General features: G+C 38.9%; 1 protein-coding gene across 20 annotated transcripts in view; it reads left to right on the top strand.

Moving 5' to 3' along the window:
- The window catches only part of AAK1 (AP2 associated kinase 1), a 165,521-nt gene that overhangs the window by 126,592 nt on the left and 19,356 nt on the right, over positions 1 to 19,573 (top strand). For 9 of the 20 annotated variants that reach the window (XM_014731107.3, XM_070235343.1, XM_070235345.1 and 6 more), the window contains exons 17-19: positions 4,972 to 5,067; positions 17,014 to 17,115; positions 18,180 to 18,281. The exons of 2 other annotated variants lie outside the window; for them this stretch is intronic. In XM_014731107.3, coding sequence (XP_014586593.2) covers positions 4,972 to 5,067; positions 17,014 to 17,115; positions 18,180 to 18,281 — 300 coding nt within the window. The remainder of the gene's footprint in view (positions 1 to 4,971; positions 5,068 to 17,013; positions 17,116 to 18,179; positions 18,282 to 19,573) is intronic. 9 more of the 20 variants (XM_070235342.1, XM_070235344.1, XM_070235349.1 and 6 more) reach the window with 2 other exon arrangements.

Consider the following 19,573-nt stretch of genomic DNA (forward strand, 5'->3'; position numbering starts at 1 on the left):
AAAGTTAGTAATTTATAGAAAAGCATAGAGAAGAAAGTTAAAATCTCTATGATCTCACCACTGAGAAATTAGCACAGGGAGCCCATTTTGATGTCTGTTACTGGCATTTAACCTTTTTAGGGTCACAGATATCTTTGTGAATCTAATGAAAGTTATAGATCTTCTCTCTCACAAAAATACGTGACCACAATTTTGTACACAATTTTTGGCCTCAACTTGAGACTATAACATGCGTCTTTATAGTCATATTTTAAAACTTAATTTTTTCACTTGATAAATCTTGCACCTTTCCCCCACATCATTAAAGAAGCTACTAAAATATACTTTAAAAATATCTGCATTAAATTCTTTTATATGGATATTTCCTAATGTATTTAACCAAGTACCTCTTTTTAATCATTAATTTGATGTCAGTGTTTTACTATTATAAATTCCTCAGCAATGGACATGAGGTTTTGAATATATTCTTTGTAAGATATGGAATTTGATATACTTCTAAAATTGATCTTTTTAACTATATTGATTAATTTTTGCTTTTAACCTTATATGTTCTTTCTGCTTTCTTCAGGTGCATAAATAGATTTTCTAACCTCATAGATTTATTTCTGATTATAACTTTGGCTGTTACTCCATAATATTTGATATATCATGCTCTCTTATTCTCATTGTTTTCTGGATGTTTTTAAATTGCAATTTTGATTTCTTGTTTTGCCCAAGAGTTGCTTAGGATATACTTTGATTGCATTGTGTAAGAGTACCTATGCAGTTTTTGCTTTGGGGTATTATGGAGGAGCTTTCTGTAGCCCAGTTTATTATTCATTTTATGAACATTATATGGGAATTAGTAATTTTCCATGTCAACAAATATTAATCTACAACATGATTTTTAATGGAAGAATAGTAACAGTGCATTAACATCCCCTTTGATGAATAAGTTGTTACTCATTTTTCACCATATAAACATTCTTGAAGCTAAATTTTTGTTTATATCCTTTACAGTTTCTTTAGGATAACTTCTAGGGGATTATTTGCTAAATCAAAAGATATGTGTATTTTTAGGGCTTTTGGTACGTATTTCCAAATTGCCCTCCAAGCATGCTATATAAATTTTTTTCCATCAGCCGTGAATGAGAGTAATTTTTGCTCCCATTTCCCCATTCATCCCAGCTCAGAGACTATAGACAGGACATTGTTTGCTGCCCATTTTTATTTCTTTTGGAATTTGTATTGTTCATATCTTTTGCCCTTTTGTTTGTTTTGGGGGTGTTTTTTTCTTTTTGATGTTCTGTGTTCATTTGTTCTTATTAATTTGTAAGAGCTTTTCATATGTCATATATTGTAAACATTTTCCCCAGTTTGTCATTTCTCCTACACGAGTGTTATCTCATCTGACCCTCTCAACAACCTTTTGAGGTTCGTGCATCATCCCCACGTCAGTTACCGTTGAGATAACTGAGCACAGATTAGTCTCTTTTCTAGGGTCACATGGGTAGTAAGTGACAGAGCTGGGACACCAACTGTCTGGCTCTAGAACTTCTTCCCTTATGTTTTCTACCACATAGTGAGGCAAATTTAGTAATATTTTCCTAGAAAATCATCTGCAGTTTTAACGTTTTTAAAATGAAAGAGAACAATACATTTAAATCTTAGAGTATTTTCTTTGTCTACATCAATTTTAATTGTATGTGTTTGTGTTCCTCTTTTTCTTGGTAAGAGCTCGCGATCTTCTGTTTATTATCTTTCAAAGACAACTCTTAGATTTATAAAATATCCTGTATTTTCTGTCTTGTAATTCTTTAACTTTCGATGTTATCTTTTTGATTATAGTTCCCTGTTTTTCTTAGGTTTGCTTTGTCAATATCAAGAGGAATATACAGTCAAATTTTTAAAAATTCTTTTAAAAAACATAATAAAAGTATTTAGAGTTTTTCTCCCAGTAAAACAGTAGTTTTCAACCATCCTGAGAGTGGGGAGGGTGGCTAATTATAATCTCTGGGAGGGCTTTTTCACAGATATTCCAATATTCCCTGCTTCTCCCTCCAATTGCCACCCCACCCCAACCTTTGAGGATTACACTGTTTATTGAGAGTGCTTTCTGTTAGGTGTGCGTTTCCCTCATTAGAAAAAAACTGAAGTTTTAACCATATCCCATAAGTCTGCATATGATGTTCTCATTGTTATTATTTTGGAGTAGGTATTGAAGTTATTTGGGAGGTATGCTTTTTAATATTAAATAGTTAAAAAAATTTTCTGTGTTATTTTTCATTTTTAGCTTTGTTTTCTGGTCTAGGTAATATTTTAATTTATTGATGTTCTGGTCTAGTTTAAAGTGCTTAAAGTTTGATAGGCCACGTAGTTGACAATGTGCCAAATGTATGAAGCATTGACCATCGTCCTTGAGGTAGAGCATCACGATAATAACCAGCTGTGGTACTGGGTAGGATGTAGTTTCCTTGGAAGGTGGGTGGGGAATGAAATAAGCTCTAGGAGAGCCTTCTTTGCTACTGCATCCCAGCTTTTAGTACAGTGTTTGGCTCAGTACACGTCTGTTAAATGAATGAGAAGGGTTGCTTTTTGCCAAAGGCTGGGAGCTTGGATTCATCAGTGTTGATAACAGAGTCCCTAATCATTTTTCATCCACTCCCAGGTTTAATGCCTAATTCTTACTTGTCACACATGGTCATGTTTTGTTGTTTATTTGTCTGTATGAGCTGTTTTTTAAAGAGTTGTTTTTTGTTTTTGCCTCTTCTCCCCCTTTATGCTTACTTTGAAGACCATAAATGGCAGTATTTTTTTTAAGGGACTTAAAGACCCCAGCCATAAAAAACATATATTTGAGTAAAGTTATGACAGTAATAACAGTGAACATATATTGAGACATGCGCCAGGCTAAGCCCAGTGGGTAAGTGCTTTTTTGCGCATTATCTCAGGTGATCCTCACCATCGCTGTGAGAGGTCACGTGACCTGCCCAAGGTCACAGCTGGAAAATAACAGAATGGGGATTTGTATGTGGAAAGCCCAGCTCAGAAACTGTAGTCATTACCATATCTCCCGAATCTTGTAAATCAGTGTCATTAAACATTATAAAATGTCTTCACATCCTCCTCATTTTATCCAGCCTTTTTTAATGAACACTTGGTATTTTGCCTTCTTTCTTGTTAGAAATGTGAAGGTTTTGTTTTCTGCGACACATTCTTTCTTTCCAAATGAAAGAAAATTATATCTAAATCCCAGAAATTAATGTGTCCTCATTTTCTGCAAGTTTTCTAATCAAGCTCAGGCTGTTCACTGATTTTAAAGCTTACCAACCGAGGGAGGAAATAAGCTGGAAATCTGGTACTGGATCGGGAAGGATGGCACAAGGACTATTTTAAAAGCCGCAGAAGTGTTGTTGAACTGTGTCCATGTACTGGAGGCAGACGTCTAAAACTTGACATTGTGCCACTGTATTTAAAATATTTTTCCGTTGATAAGTTATACATATTCATTTGTAAAATTTTGGGAAAATAACTAGAAGCAAGATAAAAGAATTCATGACCTCACTCTAAGAAGAAAGCATTGCTGACATTTTATACTATTTATATCCATAATTTCAATTCTGCATGTATACTTTTTTCAAAAATGAATTATATATTGTTTTATAATTTGTTCTTTTTCTTTTAATATATTTTATCATGTCTTATTTAAAAATATTTCAGAGACTTAAAAACAGTGATTTTACCCTTCTCTTCCTCCATCTACCTTTAAAGAAGCTTAAAAACCCACTTTAATACCATCTTTGAAATGACAAAATTACAGAGATTGAGAACACATTAGTGAATTCCAAGAGATGGGGACAGGAGTAAGGAGTGGGTGTGACTGTAAAGGAGTACAACGAGAGAGTTGTTTTGTTTGATGGAACAGTTCTGTATGCTGCTTGTGGTGAAGCTTACTCTAGTCTATACATAGGCTCTGATTGCAAGGAACTACACACACACACACACACACACTCTCACAAATGGGTGCATGTGAAAACTGAATAAAGTGTAGTTAACAGTACTATGCCGGTGTCATTGATTTACTACGACAGTTGTAGAAGATCTCACCATGGAGGGAAGCTGGATGAAGGGTTCGTTCGACTTTATTTACAACAGCTTCCTATGATTCTGTAATTATTTGAAAATAAAAAGTTTTTTCAAAATCCACTCTATAGAGGGAAAAATGAAACTTGTAATTAATGAATAAACAATATTAAAAATGCAGTGTAAAGAATGGTAAAGTAGAAACCAGGAGACCTGAGTTCTGATCCTGAGTCTGCTGGTGGAGCTCTGGCTAGTCTCTTAACTTCTAGGCTTCATTGTCTTTTCTGGAAAATTATTCTAGAAAATCCTATGATTCCTTCAGGCTCTGATGTTCCATAGGGTGTATAAGTTTGCCAAATATAGAACGAATGCCAATAGTGTGTTAGATGTAGTCGTCAGGGTTTATGTAACCTTGCAATAGGCAAGAAGTCTGTTTCTGTCTCTTGCTCTCTATCTACCTAACACTACATTAGACATTTGGTGATAAAACGACCTCAAGAGTAATGGGTGCTAACAAGTACCTATACACATGTGCTAGATTACAAAATAGACAGTGTTTGTTTACATGCCAAAATGTGTGATATGGACACTAATTGTTATTGGAATTCTGAAAGAGATCACTGTAGGCTTCCACACAAGGAAAAACTAGAATTTCAGATGTATGAGTATCCTAGTTTTGTCATTAATTGCATCTTAGAGTATGTTGCAAGGACCAGATTATAGATACTTTGCCATTACATTGGATTATATCCTCTCATCCCTTTTTATTCTGCCTCAGAGTTTAGACTTACTCTATAATTTGAGCTGTTGGGTTGTTAGGTGGTAAATTCATCTAGACTTACTTGCTATTTTCTGCTTTTCTCTTTTTTTCTCTCCTTGACCCTTTCTTTCCCCTCCTACCAACTCCAGCTGAAAAAAGGAAGGGTGGGCAGACTGTGGATCCTAGCCTCCCACTTCTAAGTGTATCTGATCCTTTCATTCCTCTTCAAGTACCTGATGCACCAGGTAGGTACATAGAACTGATCTGAGGTTAAGTAGCTTGATACTTGTGTCCCAAGGCCTCTTGAGAGTTGTTTTAAACACTCCGTGAAAAGGATCTGGATTCCAAGCCCTACTAATAGGTACTGTTGTATATTTTTACTGTGTCTCAATAAAGAGGGGCAAAATTTTCTGGAGGGCAACAGTCCTTAGTAAAGATAATATAATCAGTTCAAGTTATACTGAATTGCATTCCACATTATATCAGTGTTCAGTTTTTTATCCTTGACTGTGTTATTGATAATGTGAAGGGCCTGTGTATTGGGAAGAAAGTTAGTTTAATAAGATTGATCATAACAGTGTGGGAGGAGAAACGTATAAGATGTGATAGAAGGAACAAAATGCTGTTAGTGGTTATAGTATGATGATTGGATTATGAGCGACTTCCTGTCCAGTTCCTATTTTCCTATAATGTGCTTTTATTTTATAATATAAAAGCACACAATAAAAGTTGATAGAGAAAGTGAATTGGGAGACCTAGGTTCCCTTCTTGGCTCTTCCACTACTTGAAAACCTTCTGGGCTTGGCTCTTCATCAGTGAAGTAAGTTGAACTGCATGAGTTCAAATGTCTCTTTAGGTCTACCATTTCCTGATTTTCAATAAGCAGTTTAAAAAAGTAAGCAATGGTTAGTGTGTTCTGATTGAAGCAGCTTTTGAAACAATAATCGGATGCCTTCCATTTGCAGTTCATGAATGCCAAAGATTTCTTTTCTTGCTCCCCTCCGCATCCTTTTGCGGGGGGAGCATGATGTAAGGAACAAAAGCTACCCTTTCTCTTCTTTATCAGTCTCTTTGAAAGAGCAAATAGATCCAACTCCTTAGAGGCAACTGGCAGTCATTTTACTTCTGATATTTTTTCCTTTTTTCCCATTCTTACTCCTGCCGATTCTTGATCTTAAACTGTGATAGGATCTACTTGTTTTTTCTTCTTTCCCAAAATGTTCAGTGTATTTGATTGATTGCCTCAAAACTGGAAGTGTTTGTGATGTTCATGCCCTCTACTTACTGAGACAGACTGCAGCTAGGGTACCAAGACGGTTTTTATTTCTTTAGGCAATTTGTTGACCCTTCTAAGAGGAAGCAAAAACTTGCCTAGATCAGGTAGTATTGTGTAACATTATAACTTGCTAGACCTGAATATAGGTCAAAAATATCTAAAATCACCAAGGAAGGATTCAGTGTAGGATAGTTAAAGACATGGGAAGAAAGGAATCAGATAGAGGCCCTTTTTTCTGTTGCATCCTTCAGGTATGCCTCGCAGTACCTAGACAAGCCAGTTTCAAGCAGAAGGCTGGAAAAGTAGGGGCTCAAACTCAAGCTGGGGCCCAGTGGCCTCTTTTTCCTCCCTGTTGTGGCAGTCGTAGGATCAGACAAGAAAAAGAGATCATTGAGGCATTTTTCCTTTGACACCCCTTCAGATTCTTGCCTTGCTCTTACCCAGATAGCCCATGGGCTGCAAAAGCTGGAAGGGTGGCCTCTTGGCACAGGCCAGAGGATGCGGACCCACAGGCAAGTAGTTGTTGTCTGCAGCTGTCACAGGAGCCCTCTGGATCAGGCGTGAGGAGCCAGGCACGTGCACCAGGTAGCTCAGGACATGAACTCCTGGTTGTAGAGATGAGTTGTGAAGTGTTGTGAAGATGAGCTTGGGAGGCACCAGAGCCAGCTCGCTGCCAGCCTGCCTGCCTTATTGTCATCTTTCCTGTCTTCTGATCCTCCATATTTCTCTCGTTCTGTCGGATTCTTGCTAAAATGTTACTGGTATACACTTTAATACCAATTAAGCCATGACCCCTCGGGTTTTAATGGAAAATCTATTAAAATTTTAATAGAGATTTCCAGGAGTGTCTTACTTGCTTTCTGATGTATCAGACCAGACTCATCTGTTGAAAACGTAAATCAGACATATCACTCCTTTGCGCTCCAGTGAATTCCCATATCACTGAGTGTAAAGTGCAGACTTCTTACCATGACCTACAAGGCCCTAAATGATCTGGCCCTTGGCTGCTCCTCTAACCTGAGCTCATAGCATTCTTCCCCTCAGTCTTTCCTTCAAAAGACTAAGTTTGTTTCCACCTCAGGGCCTTTGCACTTGATGATACTCTACCTGGAATACTTTTCCTCCAGCTCTCTTCCTTCTTGTCATTCAACATTTGTGTCTCACCTTAAATGCTGTCTTGTCTCCGAGAGGCCCAGCATGGTCCGGTCCCACAGGCACTCTCAATCACACGCCCTGGCCTTTTTCTTCATAGCGCTTATCATGACATTGTCCGTTTGCATTTGTTCATTGTCTGTCTTTCCCCACCAGAATGTCCGTGTCCTGAGGCCTTGCTGTCTTATTCACCACTCTATCATGGGTGCTGGAACGTTGCCAGGCAGAGTCAGCACTCGATGAGTATTTGCAGATTGGGTGAATGAATGAAGTAAAACCTGAGGCTGAAAGGCTTTTGGCAGCCTCATTACCTCTGTTTCAGTCCCCAACTCCTAAACACTAGACCACTGGCTCAGTATCCTTCCGACTGTGCCTCTGCCACCCCCAGCCAGGCCTCCCACCCGCTCTTTGAGGGCGTATAAACGACGGCGCAGCTCAGGAAAATAGCCGCTAGGTTCAGCACATCTTTCAGCTCCAGCCTTTCATGGTGCCCTCTAGAATCTGGGCTAAGTATGGCATTTCCACTGTGTCTTTGATTAGTTTATTTATTTCGATGTTCAGCCTGTAGCGCCATTCAGTTATATAGCTTCTTTGTCCAAGGTCCCTACGTCCTTCCTTAGCATCTTGAAGTGCCTGAGTGAGGAAAGGGCTGAGAGTTTAGGGTCACTGCCACCTCAGCAAACTGCAAGTTTGTCTACCCCTCTCCTGTCCCCGGCAAAAGCATCCAGTTTGTCACTACCTCCAGCCCACTATGGGCACCAGTGAAATTTTTTGGTTGGTTCATTGGTTGGTTTTGCATACATGCTACCTTCCTCACTCAGCCTTCCTGATGATGAGAATTATGAAATCTTAGTCTCCTGACAACTGTATGCCTTTTAATGACTTAATTTTATTTTATACTTTTAAGATGTTTTCACTTGTAATTTCTTTTGATCCTACAAATAATACTGACCAATGGGTATGTCAAGTAATATCTCATTTTCTGGGTGAGGAAGTGAGGCCTTAGTGCTGTTGTGACTGTGCTGTTCCACATACTCCTTTTCGTGGCCCACATCCCCCAAGCAGTGGATGTTTCTTCCTCTTTGGGACAGTTCTCAGATCAATAAAGCCTTTGACTAGAGAGCTCAATTTAAGGTCTAGGGAAATACGAAAATGGATTTGAACTTATAAGACCTGGGTTCTAGCAACTTAGTAGTTATGTGATTTTGGTCAATTCATTTAAACTCTGTGTCCTCCTTCTCAAAATTGGCAATATTAAAACCTACCTTATGGAGTGGCTCATGAGGTTCAGATGAAATAATGTATTTGAAATTTCTTTGTAAACTTTAAATTAGCATAAAGATAGGAAATGTTATAACAACTTTGATTCTGGGTCCTTATTCCCAGTGGGGCAGTCCTAGTTACATAAAGCCTTAAACAGTGATATTTTTCTCCTATAGAAAGGAAACTTGCTCTACATTAAACCTTTGACCTTGCATAACTGAGAGCCATTAAACTAGACTCCTTGATGTAATGATTGTTAAACTATGGGTGAAGGGGCACTGAATAATTAAGTTTTTTTAAGGAGCGTTTTTATTTTCCAAAGCATCATAAAACAAATTTTCCTAGAAAATCTGGCGTTAAAAAAAAAATCACAGCCGTGAGCATTTGTGTGCTCACAAAGCTGCCAAGTGAAGGCCAGCCCTAGTGAGTCTCAGAGTATTTCACTGATGCTCATATGCTGTGTGCTCATTTATTTGCCTTCTGTTTGCAGTAGGGAACAGATAAGCTATAGGTGATACCAGAGTTTTAAAATACGGTAGAAAAGATTGAGGAATTTTCTTTGAAAATTGTCAGAAAGACAATAATTTTTTAAATTGTGTTAAAATATGCATAACACAAAACTTACCATTTTAAAGTGGACAGTCTAGTGGCATTAAGCACATTCACATTGTTTTGCAGTCATCACCACCATCTATCCACAGAACTTTTTTTTCATCTTGCAAAACTGAAATTCTCTACCTATTAACAATAATTCTCCATTCTCTCCCTCCCCACAGCCCCTGGCAACCACCATTCTACTTTCTGTCTCTATGAATTTGACTACTCTAGGTACCTCATTTAAGTGGAATCATACAATATTTGTCCTTTTGTGACTGGTTCATTTCACTTAACATAATAGCCTCAAAGTTCACCCATGTTGTGGCATGTGTCAGAATTTCCTTTCTTTTTAAGGCTGAGTAATATTCCGCTGTATGTATATACCACATTTTGTTTATCCACTCATCTGTCAGTGAATACTTGGGTTGCTTCCGTCTTTGGGCTATTGTGAATAATGCTTCCATGAACACTGGTGTCCAAACATCTCTTCAAGACCCAAGATTGTTGAGTATATTCCCCAAATTGGAATTGCTAGATCGTATGGTAATTATATTTTCAATCTTTTGAGGAACCACCATACTGTTTTCCATAGCAACTACACTTTTTTACATTCCCACTAGCAGTGCACAAGAGTTTGAGGAAGAGATTTTTGTAGCAACTCCTTAATACTGACCTCTCAACATCAGTGTTCCACAAGACTAAGCAAGAATGCATTAGTTGTCCCATAAGTGCTGCTTCCTAGAATTAACAGCTTTTTCCAAAAAACTGCCTCTTGGTTTATGGCACTCCATCATCTCTTGAAAAGTAGACAAGAGAAGCTGTGTTTTCTTAGTGGTTTGTTGTCAAGATAGGCATTCCTCTCAGAGCTGTTTGCCTAGCATCTTCCTAACTTCCAACTGCTGTCTTGTGACATTAAAAAGTCCCAGGTTGATTATAGTCTGTGTCTTGACTCTGGAAAGTTGATCTTCCTGCAGCTTCAGTTCTCTACAATGAACTCGGGCTAGGCATAGTGGTTGACTTTTGCTTCTAACTTGCAGATGTCACAGATGCGTTAGTGTCTGGTTTCTCAGTGACAGGAAATATTTAGAGAGACTAGATTTTAAAAAACAGCATTTCTCATCACAAGACTTCAGGGCTTCTACCCCAGGTCAGACTAAATTTAAATTTCCAAAGCCACAAATCATATAGCAGCCAAATCATCTGTTTTGATGGGACTCATGTTTGTTAGTTCAGCCTGCTCTACTCCTTATGGTCATATTCTGAGTTAAGGTCAGAATGGGCCTTAGTCTTATTAGCTTGTATAAATAGATATCTTTCCTCTCTGTCAATATTTTAAAAGAGAAAAAGCTCACAACTTGCAGTATGTCAGGAAGTGGTTTTGATTATCTAATCTTAGACTGATCTGTGAAGGATTTATTACCTTCTTGCCCTGTGGTTGATATTTTCAATGACTAAGTCTTGAGAGGAGAGGTATAAGAGAATGAATCTGAAGTGGATTAATTCCCATCTCCAACTCCAGCAGCTACCTCCTTTCATCTTCTCCCAGTTCCCAGTGCCACTTGAGTTATGTTTAAGAGGAAAGGGGGAGGTGCTCAGAAGAGAAGAGCCTTTCTCTCACCTCCCCTCTTAATTTCAAAATACTAACAGTCCTCTTCTTTAAAAGCACTCTCAGTTTTCGTTGTCCAAGCTAACTAATTCCGCATCCACTTTTCTTCAGGGGTCCACCTTCTCAGTCCTTTAACTATGATTTCAGCACTTCTCCAAGCTCTTCACCTGACTCGTTTTTATTTGGGAACCCTAGAGACTTGAGAAAGAACTGAATACCATCAACTGACCACTATGAGCAGACAGTTCACAAAGAAGAAATATAAATTACCAGTAAATATGTTTTTTTATAAGTTCATCATTGTGATGAATCCAAGAAGAGCCAACTATAAATCAATGAGATGCTACAACTTCTGCTATCAGATTGGAAAAGATTAAAAACCCCCACCACCTCAGGCTTGGTGAAGGTATAAGAAAACAGATATGCTCAGATCCAGCTATTGGGACTGTCAGTCAGAACAACTTTTGGGGAGGACAGTGTGGCATTTTTTAGAAAGGCCTTTGCTGGTGGTGGTGGTATAGTGGCGAGCATAGCTACCTTCCAAAGGCCTTTTGGATTTTACTTTCTCTTTGACTTAGCAGTTCTTTTCAGAAAAATTGTTCTAAGAAAACATGGATATGCTTAAATATTTACTGAATGATGAGAATATTTAGGAAAAGATTGGAAGAGTATTCATTAAAAACTCTTAATAGGGACTGGCCCTGTGGCACAGCAGTTAAGTGCGCACATTCTGCTTCGGCGGCCCGGGGTTGCTGGTTCGGATCCTGGGTGCGGACATGGCACCGCTTGGCAAGCCATACTGTGGTAGGCGTCCCACATATAAAGTGGAGGAAGATGGGCATGGATGTTAGTTCAGGGCCAGCCTTCCTCAGCAAAAAGAGGAGGAGTGGTGGTAGTTAGCTCAGGGCTAATCTTCCTCAAAAAAAAAAAAAAAAAACTCTTAATAGTGGATATCTCTAGAAGTGAGATTATAGGTGGTTTTTACTTTTATCCTTTGGCTTCTCTGTATTTCCTAATTTTTTCACAATAAACCTGTGTTACTTTTGTAATAAGGGATCAAACAATAGAAGTTTGTTCTTTTGTTGAGCAAGGGGCTAGCTTAAATATTCCCCCACCTTCTCCCCCTCTTCTCCTGGCTGTGTGTGTCTGGGCTGAGTTTGCATGTTGAACAGTACATTGAGTCAGCCCTGCATTTTCCAAAACCTGCTGCCTTGGGGTCAGTCATCTTACTGCCTGCCCATGTCCCCGAGGTGTCCCCAAGTGTCCTTCCCTGCGGTTATTCCCAGTTCGGATCTCCAGTTTCATTTCTAAGCAGTCCGTTTTCTAAGCAACTAGTTCCTACTTCCTATTTTTCCCTTTACGTTGGATAATTGACTTTTAGAGGGGGATAGGACCTTTAAGTTTATCTTCAAACTTTCTTATCAAGAAGAAAACTTAGATCCAGAGAGAGACAGTGATTTGCCCAAAGTGCCACATAAAGTTAGTGCAGAACCCCGGTCTCTTGTCTCTTAGTGACTTTTCTTCTTCCCAATAGGACCATGCTGCCCCTTCCTCACATTTCACTTTGTTCAAGTAATTCTCCTTATTCTGATCTCGCACCAAAGCATTTGAGTAAAATCTGGAACTCTACCCATTTTCACTACTGTAATCTCAGGCATCTGTGTCTTGGTGACCCTTCATCTAGTCCTCTTACTTAAAAGAGAAGTTAATCTCCTTTTATGTACCAAGCACTTTAATTTATACACACACACGTTAATTCTGATAAATATGTCCATTAAGTCCTGGCAGCTCTTTAGTTTTTATCCTCTATTTACAGGTGAGAAAACTGATGCTTAGAAAAGTTAGATAACTTTAACTTAAATTCAGGCTCTTTTACTCTTTCATGTTGCTTATTTATTTTTTGGGATTTTGAAGACCCCAGCTAAAGTCCCCCAAATGTACAGCATCTCAATAAAAGATTAAATAATACCCTCCCCAAGTCTGGGTATTCTCCCCAACACAAACACAACAGATACTTAGATTCTGAAAATATCAGAGGCAGCCTGGGAACTGGACCATTTTCTTCTATCCAAAATTGCCCACTGCCTTTCCCATGTACTAGAATAAGTTGGGGTCACGGACCTGTGATTCTAACACGAAGGAGATGGAAAACTCTTGAAAAATGTTTCTTAGGAAGATTAAATCATTGCGAAGTGAAATTTATGAATTATTTCTGGGTTTTACTGGACTGTAACCTTGCATAATTGAAAAATAGAGCGTGAATCTTTGAACATTTTAGGTATGAACTGTCCCAGAATATGGGTTTTGCTTTTGCATTCAGCGAAGCCATTTCCCATGATTCATGTAAAATTTTAAAAAGCCTTCTTTCCTTAGATGTCGTCAAGTTGTGATATGCCAATGTGGAGCTGGATCAAGATTTTGGATCTTAACTCTTCCTGCACAATTTCCTAAATTCACCCCCCCCCCATCATGATCCATGGCCTCATAGTGTTTTTATAAAACTGTAGGAGCGAGGACAGAATTCATAAAATGGAGAATATCAAGGCCAGCCCTTGATGCACATGGGAGGCCTCCAGACTGTGATTTATAGACTTTCAACCTCCTGTAGCCTTTCTTGTGCCTCCCATTACATCTTGATCTCAAAGTTCTTCATTTACAGTGACCAAAAGTGACCTATAATAGCTTTAGATGTGGCTTCTTCTAATAGTCTTTACATTTTAAAGTAATCGAAGCCGGAGTTAAACCAGAGGAGTGAATCTCTAGTGCATAGAAGATCTAGCCCCTAGTCCTAGCTAGCTCTGTGGCTTACTTGCTGTAAGCTCTTAGGCAACTTGCTTCCCCTCTCTGAAGCTGATCTGGATCTGTGAATGAGAAGCCTAATTGAATAAGATCTGAGTTTCCTTCCTGTGCCTACGTGTCTTTGATAACTTGACCATTGTGCATGGGACTGTGTCTATGTGAAGACCTGTCTCCTGTGTTGATGGAGATAGGCAGGTCCAGTAGGCAGCGTATGGAGGGAACTTGAAGTCAAGTCCGGGCTTTCTCATGTTCCATCTATGACTTTGCAAGTAACATTCTCACAGTCTCTGATGTCCATTCTTCTCAACTTTAACAGTATTCCCAAACCCAGGGTTTTTTTGAATAATGAATGACAATGTTTGACGTTAAACTCTACAAATGTGATGACTGTTGTTGTATGGCAGCTGGGCACGAGCACTAACTGGGAGACTTCTCTCACTTTGAGAGTCCTGGGAGTGAAAGAAGCTGTTTTTGCACATGCCAGCTACCTTACTTATGCTGTGGCCCTGTACTCTCACTCTTAGGTTTCTGCCTGGTGTTACTGTGTCCCCTGATCCTCCCTCTCACGTTCCAGTTTCTGAGTCTTCCCAAGCTGCAGTGACCATACAAAGTATCTATGTGAATAGCCCGTTACTTTGAGGTTTGATCAGAAAATAAGCATCCCTAAATTTAGCAACTTACCCCATCCCCACCCCATTCCGTCTCACCACACAACACATGTACGCGCTCATGCCCACACGTAGTTTTTTACCCTCTCACATGCTTTTTGCTAATGGCTAATAAAATAGATTCTTGTTGAAGTTCCTAACTCTTTCCAGTTGATCCCCTGTTCTCCCTACCTCTCCAATGAAGCCAAAAGGCAGAGATATGATATAGAGTATGAGAGGGAACCAAGAACTGGGGTACAGAGATTAATGAGACACCTTCCCTGCTTTCAGTCATGTTGTAAGAGCTGCAAGACAAGTGAGCACAGGGTGCTCCAAAGGTCCCTGAAGAGGCGGGGAGGGTGGAGAAAGGCTTAGAGGAGCGAATACTTGAGTGACCAACACACAAAGGTTGGGGGAGGTACGTCTCCATTTTACAGCTGAACAGGTAATGTCAGAAGTGTAAGGAACTACCCCAGGGTCACAGCCAGTCACTGGAGATGGACTCTGGAATTCAGACTCCAAAAGAATGCTAGCTTAAGGTTTTACACCAAGGTAAACTGCTGTATGAAAGACAAATAATTTTGAGTCTTTATTTTTTATCCATTGCTTCACAAGATTGCAAATATATGAGTGCTAAAAGTGAAAGAAGCAAATAATTACTTTTTTTTAAGTAGAAGCAGCTTTTTGGGGGTAATAAAAGAAAAACTAGTGTTCAGAATAATGAAAAATTAAGCTTGTTGGGAAAACCATCTTATTTTTGCCAATATGCAGAAAACTGTCAAAGGTATTTTTAACTTCTTATAATAAAATGTCTTATAGAATGCAAGGTTAATGCTGGTGTGATTACACTTGTATATTTGGCTAGTACCCTGGATTTTTTTCCCTGCTGTTGAGAAGCTTCTTTTTTTTCTTCCTTTCTTCAGTGTAAATCAGGAGTAAATGAGAAATGTAGCATATTGTCATTTAATTCAAAGATATCTACATGCTGTATACTCTGAAGATGGTAAATTGGTTTTGGATGTAAAAATGTCTTTTTCTGCAGTGTGTTAATTGTACCAAAACAATTTATCTTGCCAAGACACTAAAATCCATCATTTTGTTTCACCCGTGTCGTTATAGATAACCTAAATTATAGATAACCTAAAATTTGGTTCCTACCCCTCAGTGAATGTCAATTTTGTCTTTGCTTATCTCAATTCCTGATGACCTAGAAAAATACAGATTCATTAAAATGTGATATACACATACTTGAACTTTCTAAGTCACTTCTTTTTCTCAAACATTTTAATTTTAGTTTTATCTTAATGAAATTTTATTTCTGTGAGATAGAAAACATTGTTGACAGGCCTTTAACTGGGCAAGTTATAGAATTTATGTGGCCTTAGTCTCCTTGTAAATAAAAGAATGAGCTCTTAATTCCCTTCTTTCTGTAACACTCTATGATTCATTATTGTATTTCAAGTTAATGCACTAACCTTTAATATATTAAAGGTAAATAGAGAGTTGTTGATGGATCAGGGCTAAAGGAGTTGTTTTGAAAGGAGTCTTTTTTGTGTGTGTGTGAAGAAAATTTGCCCTGAGCTAACATCTGTTGCCAATCCTCCTCTTTTATTCCTTGAGGAAGATTAGTCCTGAGCTAACATCTGTGCCAGTCTTCCTCTACTTTGTATGTGGGATGCCTCCACAACATGGTTAATGAGTGGAGTAGGTCCACACTTGGGATCTGAATCTGTGAACCCTGGGCCACCGAAATGGAGCACACAGATCTTTAACCACTCGGCCATGGGGCTGGCCCTCAGAAGGAATCTTAATTTGTACATGTTATCACACATTAAGTTATCAGACACAACAAATCTGGTGGCTTCCGATGTCCTTTTGTTTCTTAGCCAAAAGACATCAAAAGTAATCCATCTGCAAGCTTAAGTGAATTTTTTGAGATTTGGCCATAGAATAATAACGGTCCCGGCAGTCACAGGCTCTTAGTTGGCAGACAATAAATGATTGTGGAAGTTGACCCAGGTGTGGTTTAATTGATTCTCTTGGTGAGTTATAAACCATTTCTAAATGCAAGTCCAGAAAAGAGTTTTAAAACTAAGCCCAGGAAGGGATATGAATACACAAAGTCTTACATGCATGTGTTTCTGGCAGCTTTATTCTTAATAGCTAAAAACTGGAAACAACCAAATGTCCCTCAGTTGGTGAATGAAACAAGAAAATGTGGTATATTCATGCAGTGGAACACTACTCAGCGATAAAACAACAAATTACTGGTACATGCTACACCATGGAGGCATCTCAAAAGCATTATGCTAAATGAAGACCATCAGACAGAAAAGGCTACATACTGTATGGTTTCGTTTATAGGAAATTCTAGAAAAACAAAGCTATATGGACAGAAAGCAGATCAGTTGTTGCTAGGGTCTGGGGGTGAGAGGAAGACATTGACCAGAAAGGGGCACAATGGTGCTTTTTGGGGTGATGGGAATGTTCGACATCATTATTACAGTGATGCTTATTTGAATATGTACGTTTGTCAGAACTCATCAAATTGTATGCTTAAAATTGGTGACTTTTATTTAGTGTAAATTATACCAAAAATTTAAAAATAAACAAATAAACCTAGAGCAGCATCTTGAATGCCTTACAAAGTGACTGCTTCGGTTGAGGAAATGATCATTTTTATACTTTGAAAGTCTGTTTTTAATAAGATGCTGACAGTATTCATTTTTATGATGAATCCATACAAAATTTTGACCTCTAAAATGTGTTTACATAGAGAATGGTAAATGATCAGCTTGTTTTAACATCTCATTGCATTTTTGCTTTCTCTCTACCTCTCTGCCCAACCTAGAAAAACTAATTGAGGGACTCAAATCTCCTGACACTTCTCTTCTGCTCCCTGACCTCTTGCCTATGACAGATCCTTTTGGTAGTACTTCCGATGCTGTGATTGGTAAAGTCATCATCTCATTCTTTAGTCATGCATGATATGTGTGTCTTTTTCGAGAACAGTAACTAACTAGTTAACAGATACCTAGTGAATAGCCCTGGTGAGGAGTGGAAATGCCACAAAGTCTGCTGGTTTTGGAACAGTGCCTTGTGCCAACCCAGAAGCCAAGGCTGTTTAATCTCACTTGTCACCACCCCAAATGAAGTGTTTTCTCTGCCTTCCAGGGACACAGTGCTGTTATTTTTGCCTTTCTTGATATCCTGAGATTTCTGGAGTGAATTTCTTATGAATGAGGAGGAAGGTGGGAAAATTCACAAATTAGTTACAAAACCTTCATGGAAACAGTTGTTTTGAGCTAGACTTTAACCTTTAGTACATTCTTCTTCAAAAGGCCTCTGTATGTTCCAAGAATCAGTAACAGAAAACACTTGCCCAGCGGTGAAGCCCATGAGTAGAATCCTGGGCAGGGGCTTGGTCTGCTTGCTCTGACATTTTCCTGTGCTCCAACTGCAAGGCAGGCAAGACCTACAAAATGTCCAGGGCCCCTGTACTCCATCGACACAGAGTCCTAGAACTCAGAAAGGCCATGACCCTACAGAGAGATGGGCCTCCAACTGGGGGATGTCACACAGTGCAGAATACCTCCCAGCTACGTCATGGGGTAAGATTTGAGATGGACTAATGGCCTTTGCAAGGCACAGAGGATGTTTGCCCCCAAGTTTATCCCTTAAGAAAAGCAAAATTACCAGGAGATATTAAGGTACCTTTCAGCCTATGTCTTCTGGCATAGAAGAAATCTGCTGGGTGGCTCACGTTTTTCATTTATCTGTAAAAACAGAATCACTGGGACTAGCCATAGCAGTTAACCGTGCACATGCGTGTTCAGTCAGTGAAGCCCAGAAACTCAGAGCAGCAGAAATAAAGTAACTCATTGTGCTGTCCATCTCACCTGAGACTGGCATTTTAGAGACCTGTAGAAGAAAGTCTTAACAGAATTGTCTAAAGAAGCTTCTGACTCTTCTTTACCTTACCCTTTATTCTCCTTTCTTAATGCTCTGTTACAAAAGAAAAAGCTGATGTTGCTGTTGAGAGTCTCATACCAGGACTGGAGCCCCCGGTCCCCCAGCGCCTCCCATCTCAGACGGAATCTGTGACCTCGAACCGCACAGGTCAGTCAGGTGTCTCTCCAGCTGCAGGGACTGGTCACTGTGGTGAGCCCTCAGAGCCAGTCTTCCCACCCATGGCAGATGATCCTGGGCTTGTTTTGCAGCTTGGTCAGTTCCTCCTAGAATGGATGCTCCATATTGTTACAGACCTAGCTTCTAGATGTTGCTAAAGAGCAGAGTACTTTTTGGAGCCATGGTCTTTTAGAGTAGTCCCTGGCTTTCTCTGGTTACAGTATTTATTCAAGATTCTTTTTACTGGTGGCAGGTTCCCTCCACCTCCTTAATTAGAGAACTCTGCTGAGCTCTAAGGAAATGTTTACCTCCTCCGAGATTTCTGAGCAGCCTTTCCTATCTGACAATGTCAGTGATATCCATGGAGTTCGTGTTCTATATGTTGACATTCTGTTTCCAGCATAGTGCTTTACTCATATATAGGTGATTTGCTGTTAAATTGTAGGCAAAGTTGAAGTCTTTCCTGGATCCTGCCATTGCTTTCATCCTAATTTCAAAGTTCACTCTTTGTGGAGTTTCTTAACTGCCCATAAATATAGATTCGATAGCCTTCATTTTTATTGAGACCAGAATTACCTTGATAAGTGTCCAATTTCCTAACTTGGAACAGAAACAATTAGAAGTCTAGGAAGTATGACAATAAAGTCATTTAGGTGGAAAAAAAATTAACACAGAAGGCAATATTGTTCCTTTTCCCTGTGCTTGACTGTTTTCTCTTAGAAAACTTTCCCAGAAAACAATTTGTGTGTTAAAATGCTTGAATTCTGAATTTTGTCTTCCTTCTGTTCTTTAACTAAAAGCAAAACCGTATGTTCAAAGGAGCAATTCAAATTTAAGGAAAACTAGTAAGAGGCAAGATCATTCTATTTTGAATGGGAATCTGGTTGAGTTCTAGAAGTACTGTTTAATCATATCATATTCTGCATTAGTAAACAGAGACAACGCCCTCCTAGTCAGCTTTGATACCTCATCCTATAGTAACTTTTTCCGTGAGCGTTTAGGGAAAGTCTCAATGAATCTCTTTAGTTTCAAAGTCTTTTTCCCAAAGGGCGTTTGTGGAGAACTAAGGTGCTAAGGTTTTATTGTCATCCAGATCACATTCTTGCTTAACAGCAACAGTCTGAGCAAAAAATTCTTCCATATTTATATATTAATGTTAAGAGGAATCTAGAAATACATGTTTCTATGGATAAAAATCTAGAAGGCTTAATATGTTCCTTTTGATTTTCTTTCTTCCACCTTGGCTTGTATGTATAACATGTAAATGCAATAACTTAAAGGCT

This window comes from Equus caballus, chromosome 15 (genome assembly GCF_041296265.1).
Source record: "Equus caballus isolate H_3958 breed thoroughbred chromosome 15, TB-T2T, whole genome shotgun sequence".
NCBI lineage: Eukaryota > Metazoa > Chordata > Mammalia > Perissodactyla > Equidae > Equus > Equus caballus.